This window comes from Mesocricetus auratus, unplaced genomic scaffold (assembly GCF_017639785.1).
Source record: "Mesocricetus auratus isolate SY011 unplaced genomic scaffold, BCM_Maur_2.0 Super-Scaffold_100009, whole genome shotgun sequence".
NCBI lineage: Eukaryota > Metazoa > Chordata > Mammalia > Rodentia > Cricetidae > Mesocricetus > Mesocricetus auratus.
Genome location: NW_024429193.1, coordinates 58569141 through 58584310, shown reverse-complemented (window position 1 = coordinate 58584310; position 15170 = coordinate 58569141). Strand labels below are relative to the sequence as shown.

At 43.8% G+C, this 15170-nt stretch overlaps 1 protein-coding gene across 13 annotated transcripts in view; it reads right to left on the bottom strand.

Moving 5' to 3' along the window:
• Nucleotides 1-15170, bottom strand: part of LOC101838805 (myomegalin) — a 188589-nt gene that overhangs the window by 67614 nt on the left and 105805 nt on the right. For 2 of the 13 annotated variants that reach the window (XM_021235425.2, XM_013123789.3), the window contains exon 1: nt 4585-6327. The exons of 10 other annotated variants lie outside the window; for them this stretch is intronic. In XM_021235425.2, coding sequence (XP_021091084.1) covers nt 4585-5694 — 1110 coding nt within the window. In that variant the 5' untranslated portion in view covers nt 5695-6327. Of the gene's footprint in view, nt 1-4584; nt 6333-15170 lie in introns of those variants that run through there. One more of the 13 variants, XM_040752167.1, reaches the window with a different exon arrangement.

Below are 15170 nucleotides of genomic sequence, written 5' to 3'. Positions count from 1 at the left end.
GTATTTGAAATCTGAGGGCTGTTTTATTCTTAGAATACATTTTATTAGGTTAGCCACAGGTCAAGTGCAAAAGAGGGAGACAGGCTGTTGGTGGCCTTGTTAGAACCCACTGGATAAAGGGCAGAGTAACAGGGTCAAGTGTTAAGGGAGGCACAACCCAGGTTTTATGCTCCTGTACAGCAGGGAGAATCAAGCTGGCTTCATCTAAACTGGAATGAGAACTGTCTACAGTATTTCAGGTACCCACATTTGTTTTAAATTTGGTGGTGCTGGGTATCAAACCCAGGGCCTTGTGCCGTCTGGTCCCCAGCCCTGACTGCAGTGTTTCCTATCAGAAAAGCAATCATTTACTTGTTTAAAGGCTCACTCCAGCTGCTCGGTGGTGATGGGCGGTTAGGAAGCCCCAGCGGTAAGGAGCTGAGCCGGGATGCAGGTGAAAGGTGGCTGGATCGTAAAGACAGACGTGAGGAGGTAAGTAGAAGGACTTGGTACAGTTCATATGCTGTTGCTCCAGACAGCTGGAGGCAGGAGAAGGATGATGACTCCCAGAAATACTTGGGATATTTGTTGTGAATACAGGATGCCTCCCCTGAAGCAATATGAATTACGTCACATACATACCACAAGAGATGACTGAAATAGATACAATTCTAACGGACAAATGAAATTGTCAGTGATTCTACGGTAAAGCAGCCTCTCCAAGACCTGGATTTTTGTTTCTTCGGTGTAAAGTAATTCTCCAGTAATGTCTACTCCAAGTCTGAAATCTCAATCACAGCAAGCTGAATTGAAGAAACTAACTCCAGGACTGGCTACAGTCCAGCTGCTATGTTTGCCCGGCATGCACAAGACTTCAGGCTCCACCCCTAAATCTCTAGTTCTGGCTATCAGGGGATAGTGTCAATGTTAAAATGGCAGGAAGGCAGTTGTATTTATTCACTTTAAATCGAGACCTTAGGGTTCTGAAGGAAGCAGCAAACTAACCAGCCATCCCAATTCCACTTTACATACAAGGAAACGGAAAGCTACATAAGGTAGGTTAAGATATTCAAGTGACAGAAAAGTCAAGAAGTGTCCAGGAGAACCAAACTGCCGTTGGTGATGCAGCGTTTAGTTCTATGAACCCACTGCTCACCATACCGTCAGGAACATTTTAGGGATCAAAGGTTTGAGCTTAATGAATAAGACCAATAAAAACAAGACCAAACTAAAACAGGCCTGTCTCCTACTTTACAGGCAGCCCTCTTAGAAGCAAGAACATTTACTTGTATATGTTTATCTAAACATCCATGATTATATTCACAAATGTGTGGTTCCTATGCCTCCATATACATAAACACAAGGATACAGGAGCAGCAACTCTGATGCAGAAGGCTGCCACAGGCAAGGAATCTGCATCTCATTTGAACAGTCTCAGTCTGAATTACCGGAAACTTCTGATTCTGTAAATGACCTATTTAAAACACGGGAGGAGTTTGTCTCTCTTTTCTTCATAATTTATTCTTTTACAGCAGAGAAAATGCCTTTTCAGAGAAGCCCAAAGGGCCTCTAGTAAGTTTCTCTGAGTCGGGAATGTGTACTAAGCTCTTATGTACTAAGCACATAAACTCAAGGGTCCTGGGAAGATTCTACAGAGCCCAATGTTAGTGATCCTTACTTTAGTAGCATTAGGGTCATTCCTGATACTTGGCTCCTAAGACAGTGACCTAACCACAATATCCTTTCATATTAATCACTTTCAAGACAGAATTAGTATACATTCTTTATCGATCTGAAAAAGCAGAGCAACATCCAGGCCGAGAGTGTACAACTCAAGGCTAAAAAGCAGTGTTTTGACCTCTGCATTAACAACATTTTTCCTGGCGTGTTCGAATCCTAATAGTGAGTCACAGACCTCAAATTTTCTATCCTGTTGTTCATCATCAGAGACCAACAAGAACCATCAGCTAGCATAAAAGTAAAGGTCTAACCTTTGCTACTCTCTAATGTCTATATTCCCCAAATGGCCTCATCTACCTAAATATACAGCAAAGGTGTAAGGGGGACAAATTTACAAGAGTCCCAAAGGAGAAGAACTCAGCATTGTAAGGTTTGAAGCAAAGGTATGCTCTTTGAATTTGGTCAGAAAGGAGCCTGTATGCGGCTCAGAGCTCTGTGAATTGCTGTTCACTAAGGGACCACACCCCCTTATCATAGCTTTTCTGTTTCAGGACCAGACAATGAAGAAGGAAATTACTACCCAGAACAAGATGGCTAAACTTTTCTGCAGATAATCTGAAGAGCCTGGGTCCACAGAAGGCAAATAAATGATTTGCATAGTATCAGTAAGCCTGTTGCTGTTTATCTAATATAAGGAAGAAGACATGGGGTGGGGTGGGAGAGAAGGAAAGCCATCAAGAAGAATGTCATGCTGATAGTTACTATACATACAATGGGCTAAGTGGAAGATTAAACAAAAGAATCTAAATGACTAAACACAAAGGCCTTTCAGGTTTCCTTCCTAGTGTAGGAAACATTTTGTTTCCAAGGTTCTTGTATCTACAAAATAACAAAAACATTTTATTTTCCCTACATGTGCTCAGAGAAACAGATAAAAGCTGGTCTGTCCATGTCCCACCTAGCTTTGGTTTTACCCTATAGCACAATAGCTCTTAAAGAGATTAAAAGTCAATTAGACTTAATCAATTGATCACAGGGCTAGAATAAAATACATATTTTGCTTATAAACACTTTGAGCTCAGTGTAACTATTTTATCCTGTATCTTTAGTTATTAGAGAAAACATAGTAATTATACACTCTTTCTTGAAGCTCAATCTCATTTTCTCACCTCCCAATGGCTTATTCTTCATACAGCACATAATTAAGTCATGTAACATGAAGGCCATATCCCACTAGTTTAAAACTCTAATGTCCACAGTTACTATAATAAAGGGATTTGATCTAAGGATACAATTACCATAGTTTACACACTTATTCAGTTTTCTTTATAGAACCCCCCTCCAACTGCTCCTGGAATCCTTGGGATGCAGAAAGAAGATTCTTGGTTTAAAACAGATTAAGTTGATGTGCTGCAGACAATGTAATTAAATGTACAAAATTAAAAGGTCCTGGCTGAAAATGGTGAGGGATCTTTGGCTCTGTAAGGGCTCATACTTAAACTTTCCAACATTTCTAACCAAGGGATGCTTTTGAAAATCCTTCCCAACTCCAAAATCAGCTGAATCCAGGCAAAATACCAAAAGGTATTTTTCAATTAAATATGGAGTAAAAATATTCTTGTTTTCCCTGGAATCTTCAGGTCTTCAGCTAGTTGCAGTATTGGCCATAGTTGAAAGACAAAAACAACTTATTTCTCCATCATGACCAGGCTATTTTCAGATCCTAATAGGAGAATGTCATGTTTAATTAGTAGCATCTATGTCTCGTCACAGAAACACTGTTTGGGCCAAGCATAGAACTAAGGCTCCATTAAACAAAGAAAAGAAGTAGCCAGAATGCCAGGCATGTAATGCTGAACACTTCACACAAATGAAAGCCCTGTGATGCATACATTTTAAAACATTTCTTGTGCTCTCTGCTAAAGTTCTTACTGGCATACAAATTTTACATGCAGCCTAATTATGCCTCAAAAATCCCATTGAATTGGAAACTCAACTTCACCAGACTGTATGTCTCTGGACTCCAGTTGACTGAAGATTAAGCTTCCCCAGTGACTTCTACATTATCCACCTTTGCCAGTGTGTCAGGATGTTTAACAAAGTTAACTGAATCTAGCATTTAGTATTGCTGTGGAAACAAAGCAGCATCTGCCAGGTCCCTGTAAACAGCCGAATTCAAAAGGGTGCTCTGAAATCAGTTCAGCAGACAGGAATAGCTCAAATTAAGTTCAACTGTCATTCTCCAGTAATTACGAAAGTCAAAAATACGGTGAGTGAATCCCTTTCTAACAACTATCTTCCAGTAGGGCTCAGTAGAAAAACTGCCTGTGCAGTTTTCACCTTAAATTTATTAGTGACATTTGAATTCCCAAATACCTTCCACCAAAAAGTCACCATTAGCTCTCAAATGACCGTTAATTATAACAAACATTGCCCAGATGTTCTTTTGATGGATTAATAGGTTTTACCCTATGTGACCCGTTTTGAGCCACCTGGGGGATGAAAAGCTAAGTGCTCCAGGGAGAACTGGCCAGGAGCTAACTCTCTTACAGAAAGACAATGGAAAATATTACTCACAAAATTTAAACACAAAAATGGCAAAAAATCAAGGGGAAAGGGGACTTCTGGTGCCGAAAGTGTGACGAAATATCTTCTTTCTGTGGGAAAATAATCTTTATCTTTTGGTATGTAAAAGATAGGTAATTTGACAATAGAAAAATCAATGCCTAAAAGGTTTATGAAAACCAATTTATCTAAGTGTAAATCACATTTACTAAATGGGGCATGAGCAAAAAGTATAGTCAAAATGGGCTTAATGATTAATTTTTTTCAATCCTAGAACATTATTATCCTGAAGCTAAACAAATGACGGGAAGCCTCTGGACAGCTCATCAGAGAGGCCCCACGTGTCGCCATTGTGTATACCTGGAACTGAAGTGGCAAATACTCTTCATAGAGATCATCCCACAGCTCCTGTAGGTCTGAGAGCTCCAAAGGATAACTCACGGGTGTCAAAGGCCTGTTAAGGAAATTGGAACTAACTCCATTTGTCATGATATGGCCAGGCTTGGCTCCAAGTGGGCTGGATTTCACTGGAATTGGAAGCTTGCTCCCTCGGGGACTTTGAAGGGGCTTATATTCAAGACCTTTAATCATGCTAAGAGCTAGCTCCAGTTTGTGGTTACAAAAATGGTGTGGCGCCTGTTCATCGGAACAATAGTCACACTTTGGAAGTTCTTTCGCACTTCTCTCCGTTTCCTCGTCTTTCTGTTGTGGAGGACTGGCCTGGACACTAGCATCTAAAGATTCCACAGAGGAACCTGGCGTGCCTTCCTCCATGCTTTCTCCATCCGGGGGTACTTTTGTGCTTGCTAAGTCTGGTGGCCCAACCTCTGACAATGCCGGTTCTTCGGTGCAAATGCTGGCGGAGTACCTGCTAGAAGGGGCATAAGAAATACTTCTGGCCACTTTTCGAGGCACCTTACAAATGGCTTCATAGTCAGAATCCGCAACCCGCAAAGAGGCACAACCACGGCATCTCCTGGGTCGGTTTCCGGGGCCTTCAGAACCATGACAGCTGTGGGACTCCTGACTCTGTTCCTCATTTTCTACCCAGCACTCAAACCCTGAATAGGCAAAGTCTTCCTGGAGCAGTGCAGAGTACCTCATATCTGGCAAGCTGGAAATGTCAACAGTCCCACTCCCCGCCTTGATCTCCTCGCCGGAGTCATCGTTATTCTTCCGATACATACTGGCAATGCAGAACTTGAGGCGATCCTTTTCCAGCAGCAGCTTCTGCAAGCGCTCAAGAGAAAGGGCTTCGATCCTGGCAATAACAGTATCGAATCGATAGATGCGATCGAGCATGAAAGCACACTTGCTGCAGGCAAACTCGGCTCTGCCATCCCGAGTGACATCTTTGCCGAGGACGTACGAGAGCAGAACCTGGAGGTTGAGCTTGGACGCTGTGTGGAAGATCCAACGCCGCTGGTTTCCGCACAGCTCCCGGGCACAGATCCTGCAAATCTCTTTCATCTTTACTCCGGGAGAGTGCCGAGTTTCTTTCTCGGTAACGGCTCCAGCCACGAGTTGCTCACTGGCTCCGCGATGCGTGTCTCTCCCCACCTTGATTGTCTGTGGCTGGCATGGCCCTGCCCCGGGTCCTCACTGGGTAGGGGTCCACCTCGGAGCGCGCAGGCTCTGGGTACCACACGGCCAGCCCCGCCCCTCGGGCAGGGGGCGGGCGCCGAAGCACCGAGGGGGATGCTGAGTGACAGGATGCGAGCTGCGCGCGGACGCTGCCAAGGCCCCCACAGCTGTCTCTCTCGCGGGCCGCCGCGTCCTCTGCGTCCTCCCGGGCGGGCAGGCTGGGCTCTGGGACAGTAGCGGCGGCTCAGGGCTGACGCAAAACCCCGGCGATGAGGCATCAGATTTCAAGATGGCGTCGGGGCAGGCGGCCTCCGTGAGACTCCTCTGGGAGTTGTAGTCCGACCGCGGCGGCTCTGCGCATGCGGGCTGGCGAGCACCTCGCCTCCGCCCTCAATCCAGTCTCTCCCGCTATCCCGGTAACGCAGACTTCGCTCCGAGTGGAGAGTGGAAAGCCGGCTCTCAGGCCAGTGCCTGGCTGCTTTACTCTGATGAGGTCCCCCCGAACGCACGCTCTGATCCCTTCAAGGAATCTCCCTCATCTGCTGGATGCCTCGAGGCTCCTCCCAGGGAGGAGAAAGCCCAGTCCCCTCCCCGTCCGTCCACGGCCAGTGCCACGTATACTGTGGATGTGGCCTGGCGGTGCCACTAGGTACCGCTGTGCCACCGTCTTCCCCTGCCGCCGCCACCCCACCTCCACTCCTAATTCTGTTAGTCTCTGGTGTCAGAAGGCCCCGGGGCGCAGAGATGGGTGGGGAGGACCTGATAGCTAGAGGAGGCAGGTAGAGTTTGCCAAAGCCAAGCTAAGGCTGAAGCTTTCCGACTATTGGATGAATCCTAGGAAGGAGACTCGAGGTTCTGCCATCGATGTTGGGGGATGGGTGGCTAGGGCTGGCCGACCTAGGTGTTTTGTCCTTTTAAGGAGTAGGGATGAGGGGGACGGACAGTGCACAATGCAAAAACCTGAGAGGGAATCCAGCAAACTCCAGGTGACTGCACCTGTTAATCAAGATTTCAGAGATAACAAGAGAAAGAGCTTTGTCAAGCTGGAGGCCTCCTGAGAGGAGAAGATTATCACGAATTCTCTTTCTGGTTCAGGTAGCTTACTTTTCGAAATGGAGATGGGAGACAGACGTTTCTTTGAGAGTGTTTTCAACTCAAGTACTTCAGAATCAGGGCTGGAAATTCACTGGCAGTGCTAGTACCAGGTTTTTACTACGTACTGTTAAGTTCCCCACCGTTGTGGACTGAGCTTCACACACAAAGCAGGGACTGGATGGGATGCAGTTAACACAAACTGTCGCGGGTAAGAATTCACTTCCTGGCTGGAGAGGCAAATACCTCAGGAGGAACCCTATCCCCAGCAACCACTTAAACTTCCCCCAGAGCAGGAACTCAGGTCCCTAAGGACTTTTAAATTCTAATATTGCGAGACTGGGGCTATTGTAATTATTCTAGCCACCTAACCAAAATCCTGCAGCTTTGATGCAACATAACTTTGCATGTACAATTTCACCTAAAGACACAGAGTCTCATCCTCTAGCCAAGACCATAAAATGGGATTCCAAGTAAACAGCTGCAGTTTTGTAGCCTCTGGGTATATGAGCTTGAACGTCATAAGACACTGGGCAAGAATCTTTGAAATCTACAGGAGTTTCTGGACTAGCCCTGACTGATGGACAGGAAGCATGCTACTCCCACCTAGAGAAAATACCCCCAAAGTACATTGAAAAATAGATAGTGAGCTATCACACCAGAACTAGCCCTAACATGATCATCGGTATTTACAATCACTTGATCATAGTCAAAAGGTAATGAAGGGTAGATAACAGAACTTGAAGCTTAAAGTTTAAAAAAAAAAGCTTAAAAGAAACGTTATAATAAGTTTAGTAACTTATGATTCTTATCGTCATCTTCATCACATTTGTAGTTAGCAGTGACTCCTTAAAAGGAAGGAAGCAAAATGGAGTGGGAGGAACTAAATGCAGACATGTCATCCTATAGACTATGAATCATTTGAATTTAGACAAGTGAATATTCAGGTATCACCTTTGATTCTCTGGTTTTTTTTCATTAAATATTTTCTTTTAAAACTTTTTTTAGCTTAAAAAAAAAACTGTATGTGCATGAATGTTTTGCCTGCATGTATGTATATGTGTCTGGTGCAAGTTCTGAAAAGGGAGTTGGTTTCCCTGGACCGGAAACCTGAAGTTCCAGATGGTTTTAACCATATAAGTACTGGGAGCTCAACCCACATCCTTTGCAGAGCAACAGGTACTCTTAACAGCTGGGTCACCTCTCCAGCCCTAATGTTCTTCTAATTTAGAAAAGATCCCGCGCATAAAGCCAAAGGCTGTGCCAGTTTAACATACCAGGTTCTACTCAGATCTAAACCATAAAACTTGAAACTGAAAGGAAATGCTTGGAACTTGCATGATATACACACAGTGTGGGCAACTCAATACAGACAAAGGCTCACATAGGGATATACAAATTAATAGTGGTTATATCTGAGGACTGAAAATGGATCCTTGCATTCCTTTTCCCTCATTTGGGTTCTATAATTTTTCATAATAAATTTTCAACACGTTGGGATAAGAAAAAATAGTTTCTTTAAAACAAAGTAGGATGCCAGGCTTAGTGGCACATGCTTTTAATCCCAGCACTTGGAAGGCAGATCTCTGCAAGCTTGAGTCAACATTTTAAGTTCCAGGCCAGCCAGGACTACATAGTGAGACCCTGTCTCAAACAAGATAGGATAAACATGTTCTTGTATGTTTGTACAATGCAACACTACCCAGCAATGAAAATGAATTGGCTCTGATGTGTGTTCCATGCATGGATCCCAAAAATTGATAATCAAGAAGTTACATACATATCAAGTGTATCTTGTGTGATTCATCTGAAGTAAAAATAAAATAAATAAATAGAAAAATACATCTATTATGATAGAAGTCAGGAATGGTTTCAGGATGAGAGAGTGAAAGCTAATTTCAAAGTAGGATGTGCTAGCTAGTTTTATGTGAATTTGGAATAATCTAGAGTATCAGAGAGGAAGGATCCTCAATTGAGGAAATGCCTCCATAAAATCTGGCTGTAGGCAAGCCTTAGGGCATTTTCTTAGCTAGTGAGGGCCTAGCCCATTGTGGGTGGTGCCAGCCCTGGGCTGGTGGGTGGTCCTGGGTTCCATAAGAAAGCCAGGAGGAGCAGGCCAGTAAGCAGCCCCCTCCACGGCCTCTGCATCAGCTCCTACCTCCAGGTTCCTGCCCTGTTAGAATTCCTGTCCTGACTTCCTTCAATGGTGAACAGTGATGTGGAAGTGTGAGTCAAATAAACCCTTTCTCCCCAGTTTGCTTTTCATCATGGTGTCTCATCACAGCAATAGAAACCCTAAGAAGACAAAGACATTTTCTGGGGCAGTAAAGACTTTCTCTGCCGTGTCTTGAATGATGGGTACATGGGTTTGTGTAGCTTCCAACACTCATGAAACTGAGCACTGAGAGTTGTAGATTTGATGTTAGTATGTGGTAGTAAAATGAATATGCAGATATGCAGTGCCTAAATGCTTTTAATCTTTAACAGAAAACAATCCCCACTTTAGCACAGAATAGCTTTGAACATTGGGTAGATAAAACACAGTCTCGAAGACATTCTGTAAATGGCCCAATTGGAAATGAAAAAAATGTCTGGTTCTTGTTTAATGTGGACTTTAGAAAACACAGTTTCATATATGTGCATCCCATACATTTAAGACTGAAGCAATGTATGTGATTAAGGTGGGATGGAAGATTTTTGTGATGATTTAATATAGGATGATCACTTCCAAAACTCACTGAATGCACATAATAGGAAACTTGAAAATGGGTTTCATATTATGGAGTTTTAAGTAAGTTATCACTGGGCTATATCAGTAGTTTGTCCTAAAGACAATGGAATGACAACAAATGGGGTGTGGAGGCTCGTGTCTGCAATCCTAGCCTGTGGGAGACACAAGCAAGAGGATAAGGAGTTCAAGGTAATCCTCAGCCACATAGTGATATACATAGTGACTAGCCTTGACTACATTAAGACCGTATCTCCAAGAAAGAAAGAAGGAATAAAAATAACTGGTGAGCACATTCACAAGCATTTAGTAACTTGGTAGTTACGACTTAGGTGGCTAACCTTAGGGGAAGTCACTTACATCTGGTCCTTAGATTCCTAACGGACAATATGAAGTTTTAAAATACAAGTTTTCAGATTTCAGTATCCCATCAGAATGAGGTGTGGTGTGGGGTATTAAAATACAGATTGGGTTGCTTGGACTTCCTAAAGAATTCCCAGATCTTACTGATGCTGTTGTCTGAGAGCTGTGCTTTGAAAATCACTGAACTATATATAACTACTAAGTTGGATTCAGAAAGACCTCAGTAAAAATATCAGAAGTTTACAGAGGCTAGAGAAATGGCTTGGTTAGGAGCATTTACCGCTTGCGAAGAGCACCCAAGTTCAGTTCCCAGCACCCACATGGTGCCTCACACCTTTTGTAATTTCAGTTCCAGAAAATCTGATTCTCTCTTGTGATCTCCATGAGCACTGCACACATGTGGTGCCTAGATATACATGCAGACAAAACACTCATGCACACACAAAAAACATTTTTAAAGGTAAAAAGGCCAGAAGTTATATAGATAAATGAAAAAAATCTGTCAAAGAACTACTCACAAAATTAATGTTGAACTGCTGGCAGTAGTGGCACGCCTTTGATCCCAGCACTTGGGAGACAGAGGCAGGCAAATCTCAGTGAGGTCAAGGCCAGCCTGGTCTTCAGAGTGAGTTCCAGGACAGCCAGGGCTGTTACACAGGCAAACCCTGTCTCAAAAAACCAAAACAACACAAAAATTAATGTTGAATTTAAAAAAACTACACAGTAGTTGGGGGGGGGGTGGCTCATGCCAGTATATTATCCCAGCACTCATGAGGTTGGGGCAAGAAGATTGGATTGACACTGGTTCAAGGCCCGCCAGTACTTACATTGTGAGTTCTAGGTTACTCTACGCTACAGGGGGCAACTCTGTCTCAAAAAATTAGAAAAAAAAGGGGAAGAAAGGAAGGAGGGAAAGAAGGAAAGAGAGAATGAATAAATGAAGGAAGGAAGGAAGGAAGGAAGGAAGGAAGGAAGGAAGGAAGGAAGAAAGGAAGGGAGGAGGGAGGACTATATTCCCATTGTGGTGGTTTTGCTGTGGTAACATTTTATTTGTTCTGTTTTGATGTTGGTACCATCCCTGTTTAGGTATTAGAGTCTGAGAAGTTTCTCTTGGAACTGCCATCACTTTCATATCCATTGTATGGCAATAAAGCTATTTCTAACATCTAATTCTGCCTTGGGAGGGAGTTTCCAAGGGAATGAGAAGTGGGAAACCCCCATGTTCTAAACCAGCTGTACTGGGTTTCATTGCTTTAACTGTTCTAACTAAAATTCTTCCCCACTGAGAAAATAGTTCAGGCATATAAGATGAAACAAACAAAACAAAGGTGGAGGAGGAGGAGGAAGAAGAGGAGGAGGAGGAGGAGGAGGAGGAGGAGGAGGAGGAGGAGGAGGAGGAGGAGGAGGAGGAGGAGGAGAAATGAAAGTGTCCAAGTTAAGCCAGTTAGGCCGAGTGATAACACACAAACCAGGACATGGTCTCCTTGTGCTGGAAATAAGAAACAGTGGCCCTCTCCATTAATTAGTGCAGGATTAGGAAATGTGGGCTTCAAAGGCAGGAGACTTTCAGTATGTCTGTAGATTTCAGTCATGCATTTTTGCAGAATCAAATTAAGACCGCAAACATCGGGTCCTTTTGCATTAAGCTATTAAATAACCATAGTTTTGTAAATAAAACTTCAGGTGTGAATTAAATATGTGAGCCAGTCAACAGGAATTTATGCAAACTTGATGTGTTCTCTGGCTTCACTGAGCCCTCGGGCACAGGTAATTGGGATAAATGGCTAACTAAATGGTATAGACGCAATCAATCCAGTGTGAGAGAAAAACACGGAGAGTAGTGTGGACTGAGAGAATTGGAGGGGGCAGCAGTGGCGAGGCGAAACAGCTATTAGAAAAGAGGGACAAAAGCCGGGCGGTGGTGGCACACGCCTTTAATCCCAGCACTTGGGAGGCAGAGCCAGGCGGATCTCTGTGAGTTCAAGACCAGCCTGGTCTACAGAGCGAGTTCCAGGACAGCCTCCAAAAGCCTCAGAGAAACCCTGTCTCAAAAAACCAAAAAAAAAAAAAAAAAAGAGGGACAAAGGGCTGGAGAAATGGCTCAGTGGTTAAGAGCACCAACTGCTCTTCCAAAGGACCCAGGTTCAACTCCCAGCACCCACATGACAGCTCACAACTGTCTGTAACTCCAGTTCCAGGGGATCCGATGTCTCAGACATATGTGCAGGCAAGGCGCCAATGCAAATGAAATAAAAATAAATGTAAAAAAAAAAAAGAGGGACAAAGGAGAACTTCCAGCCAAAGAACACAGTGTTAGTCTTGGAAGTTGGGGTGAACACAGTGCTTGCCTGTAAGTGAAGGGAGATGATGGGGATCACTAAATATCTATATTTATCCCTATTCACCTAATCCTCTACAACTGTTGGTTCACAGGTATTAAGGTCAACTGTGTAGCACACCAGGACGGAGGACCTTAGCAAGTAGCATTTAGTTAGAGTATTTTGATAAAAGCAAAAGAGTTTGGATGTGAGCAGAGAATCACACGAAGGAAACTATTTTAGGAAACTGAACTGTGCCACAGACGGACTGCAGTGTCAAGGAAGTTTCTGGATGATTACAGGACGATCTGCTGAAAAGCCATCACAGCTGCTTATGTGTAGAGTAATAACTTCTGGTATAAAAATGGCAAGAGTGTGGCAGGTATGAGAGTCATCTTAAGAGTGAATGGAAGGGTTTGCTATACATGTGTTAGACATTTGAACCAGTGAGCATGCATGTTGGTGGCAGTTTCTGTACCACCAGTCAGTTCCCAGATAACCACACAGAGACTTATTAATAAGTATAAATGCAGGGCTCATAGCTTAGGCTTGCTGCTAACTAGCTCTTGCAACTTAAATCAACCCATATTTATTAATTCACATGCTGCCAGGTGGCCCATGGCTTGTTACCTCGTTTTCTGTGTGTCTTGTTCCCTATGCATCTGGCTGGTGACTCTGCCATTCTTCTTCCCAGTGTTCCGCCAGTCTTGCTCTCCCACCTAACCTCTTCCTGTTTGCTATTGACCAGCTGACTCTTTATTAAATCAACGAGAGCAACACATCTTCACAGTGTACGGAGGGGTTATTCCACAGCGCGTGGGTTTATGCAAACTCAAGGAGGATGAAAGGAAACAAAGGGTTTGTGCCGCCCAGTTTTGTGACGACTTGAAAAGAGCCAGAGTCATTTGGGAAGAGGGAACTTCAATTGTGGAAGTGGCCCTCTCCAGATTGGCCTGTGGGCCAATCTGTGGTGCATTTTCTTGATTGATGATTAATAGACAAGGGACCAACTCACTGTAGGTGGTGCTACCCCAGGGCTAGTGGTCCCGAGAGCTATAAGAAAGCAGACCCAGCAAGCCCTGAGGAGCAAGCCAATCAGCAGGGATTCTCCATGCCTTGCCTCCAGGTTCCTGCCCTGTGTTCTTGCCTCAGTGATGGCTCCAGCATTAGTCAGCCATTGAGGTTCAAAATCGAACTTGCCATGGTGATGAACCAATGTTAAGAGTTGTGTCCCTGATGCTTTGTTTGGTACCTGGTAGAATCTAGGAACTTTCAACCTCCTCATAACAGAATGGAGAAGAGAGGCAATGGCGAACAGATGAAATTCAACCATATCATACCCCTTGCTCCCAAGGCTCAGGAAGATCATGGAAGAAGGCCCAGAAAGATGGTTAGAAGCAAAGGAAGGGGAGGACCACTGACAAACAGTGGCTTCTAGACATGACAGGACTGCTGCACTCACGAACTCACAGAAGAAGACCTTCACAAGTTTGCAGGGTGGCACACGCCTTTAATCCCAGCACTCGGGAGGCAGAGGCAGGCAGATCTCTGTGAGTTCAAGGACAGCCTGGTCTACAGAGTGAGTTCCAGGACAGCCTCCAAAGCTACAGAGAAACCCTGTCTTGAAAACACCAAAACAAAAACAAAAACCAAAAAAACAATAAAAAAAGACCTTCACAAGTTCAAGCCAGTCAACAGTTTGAATGGGGGAGGGGCTGCTGAGGGAGGGAAATCAGTTTTCTTTAGGGGTGTGATCCCTGCTAGGCTGGCCATGCTCCAGTAGCCATATGCATTTGGGTGGCACTGATTTTTGCCTCAATGCATTACATAGAAAGACAAGGAGAAGGAATGGCATTGGGTGGGGGAAACAAGAGGGATTTGGGAAGAATTAAAGAGGAGATTGGGAGTGGATGTAATCAAAACACACTGTATGAAATTCTCAAAAAATACATAAAAAAACAAATAATAGAATATTTTCATGCTGAAAAAAAGTCTTGAAGTTATTTACCACAGGGATTGCCATTTCCTTCTTGTCTACAGGGCACATTATCCACAGTTTTGCTTCCCACAGTTATAGTTACCTATAGTCAGCTGTGGTCCAAAGTATTAGAAGGAACATTCCAGAAAGAAATAACTCATAAGTTAGAAACTGGCTTGCCTGAGTATTATGATGAAATCCTTTGCTAGCGTATCCACACAGTGTGTGCTACCCTCTCGTTAGTCTTGAGTGTCCTATGCTCCACACTATGAGACGTAAGTTTCTCTTGTTTTTAAGCTATCTGGTATATGGCATTTTGCTACAGTATCCTAAATGGACTAAGGCAGCACTCCTAAAGTACTTAGAATAGTATCTTTCTAGATATACTTAAACAATCATTGTATGAATAAACCAGTGTTGTCCCTTTAAATCCCTTTCACACTTTACAGACCAAAATCTTGCTGCTTACCCCAGGTCACAATGATTCCGTCTTTCTCTGTTGCTTTATATTCCCCCCCCCCCCCCGTAAGTGATTTTTCACAGGTGATAACCTCTGAAGGACAAAGACTAACCCCCCATACACATGTCCTTCTTCCTACAACTATCAATATCCTCAGCAACACATGTAAACACAGCTGCTGAGCTGTATGGAACCCCCCTAGCTCTCTACCTCCTTTGCAGCTAGCTCTAAGTATTAAAGCTGTGGTTGCTTTAGCTGAGATGCCTTACTCCTGAGACTTGTTACTCATGAAGGTTAGGACTGGGAGTGAGCAATGTTGGGTGAGGTTTCATAAACAAGCCTGCAGTTCAGCACCAAGCAGCTTAGGAAGAGGAAGCACAAAGCTGCTCTAAAAAAGCAAAAACAAAACAAAACAAAAACCTC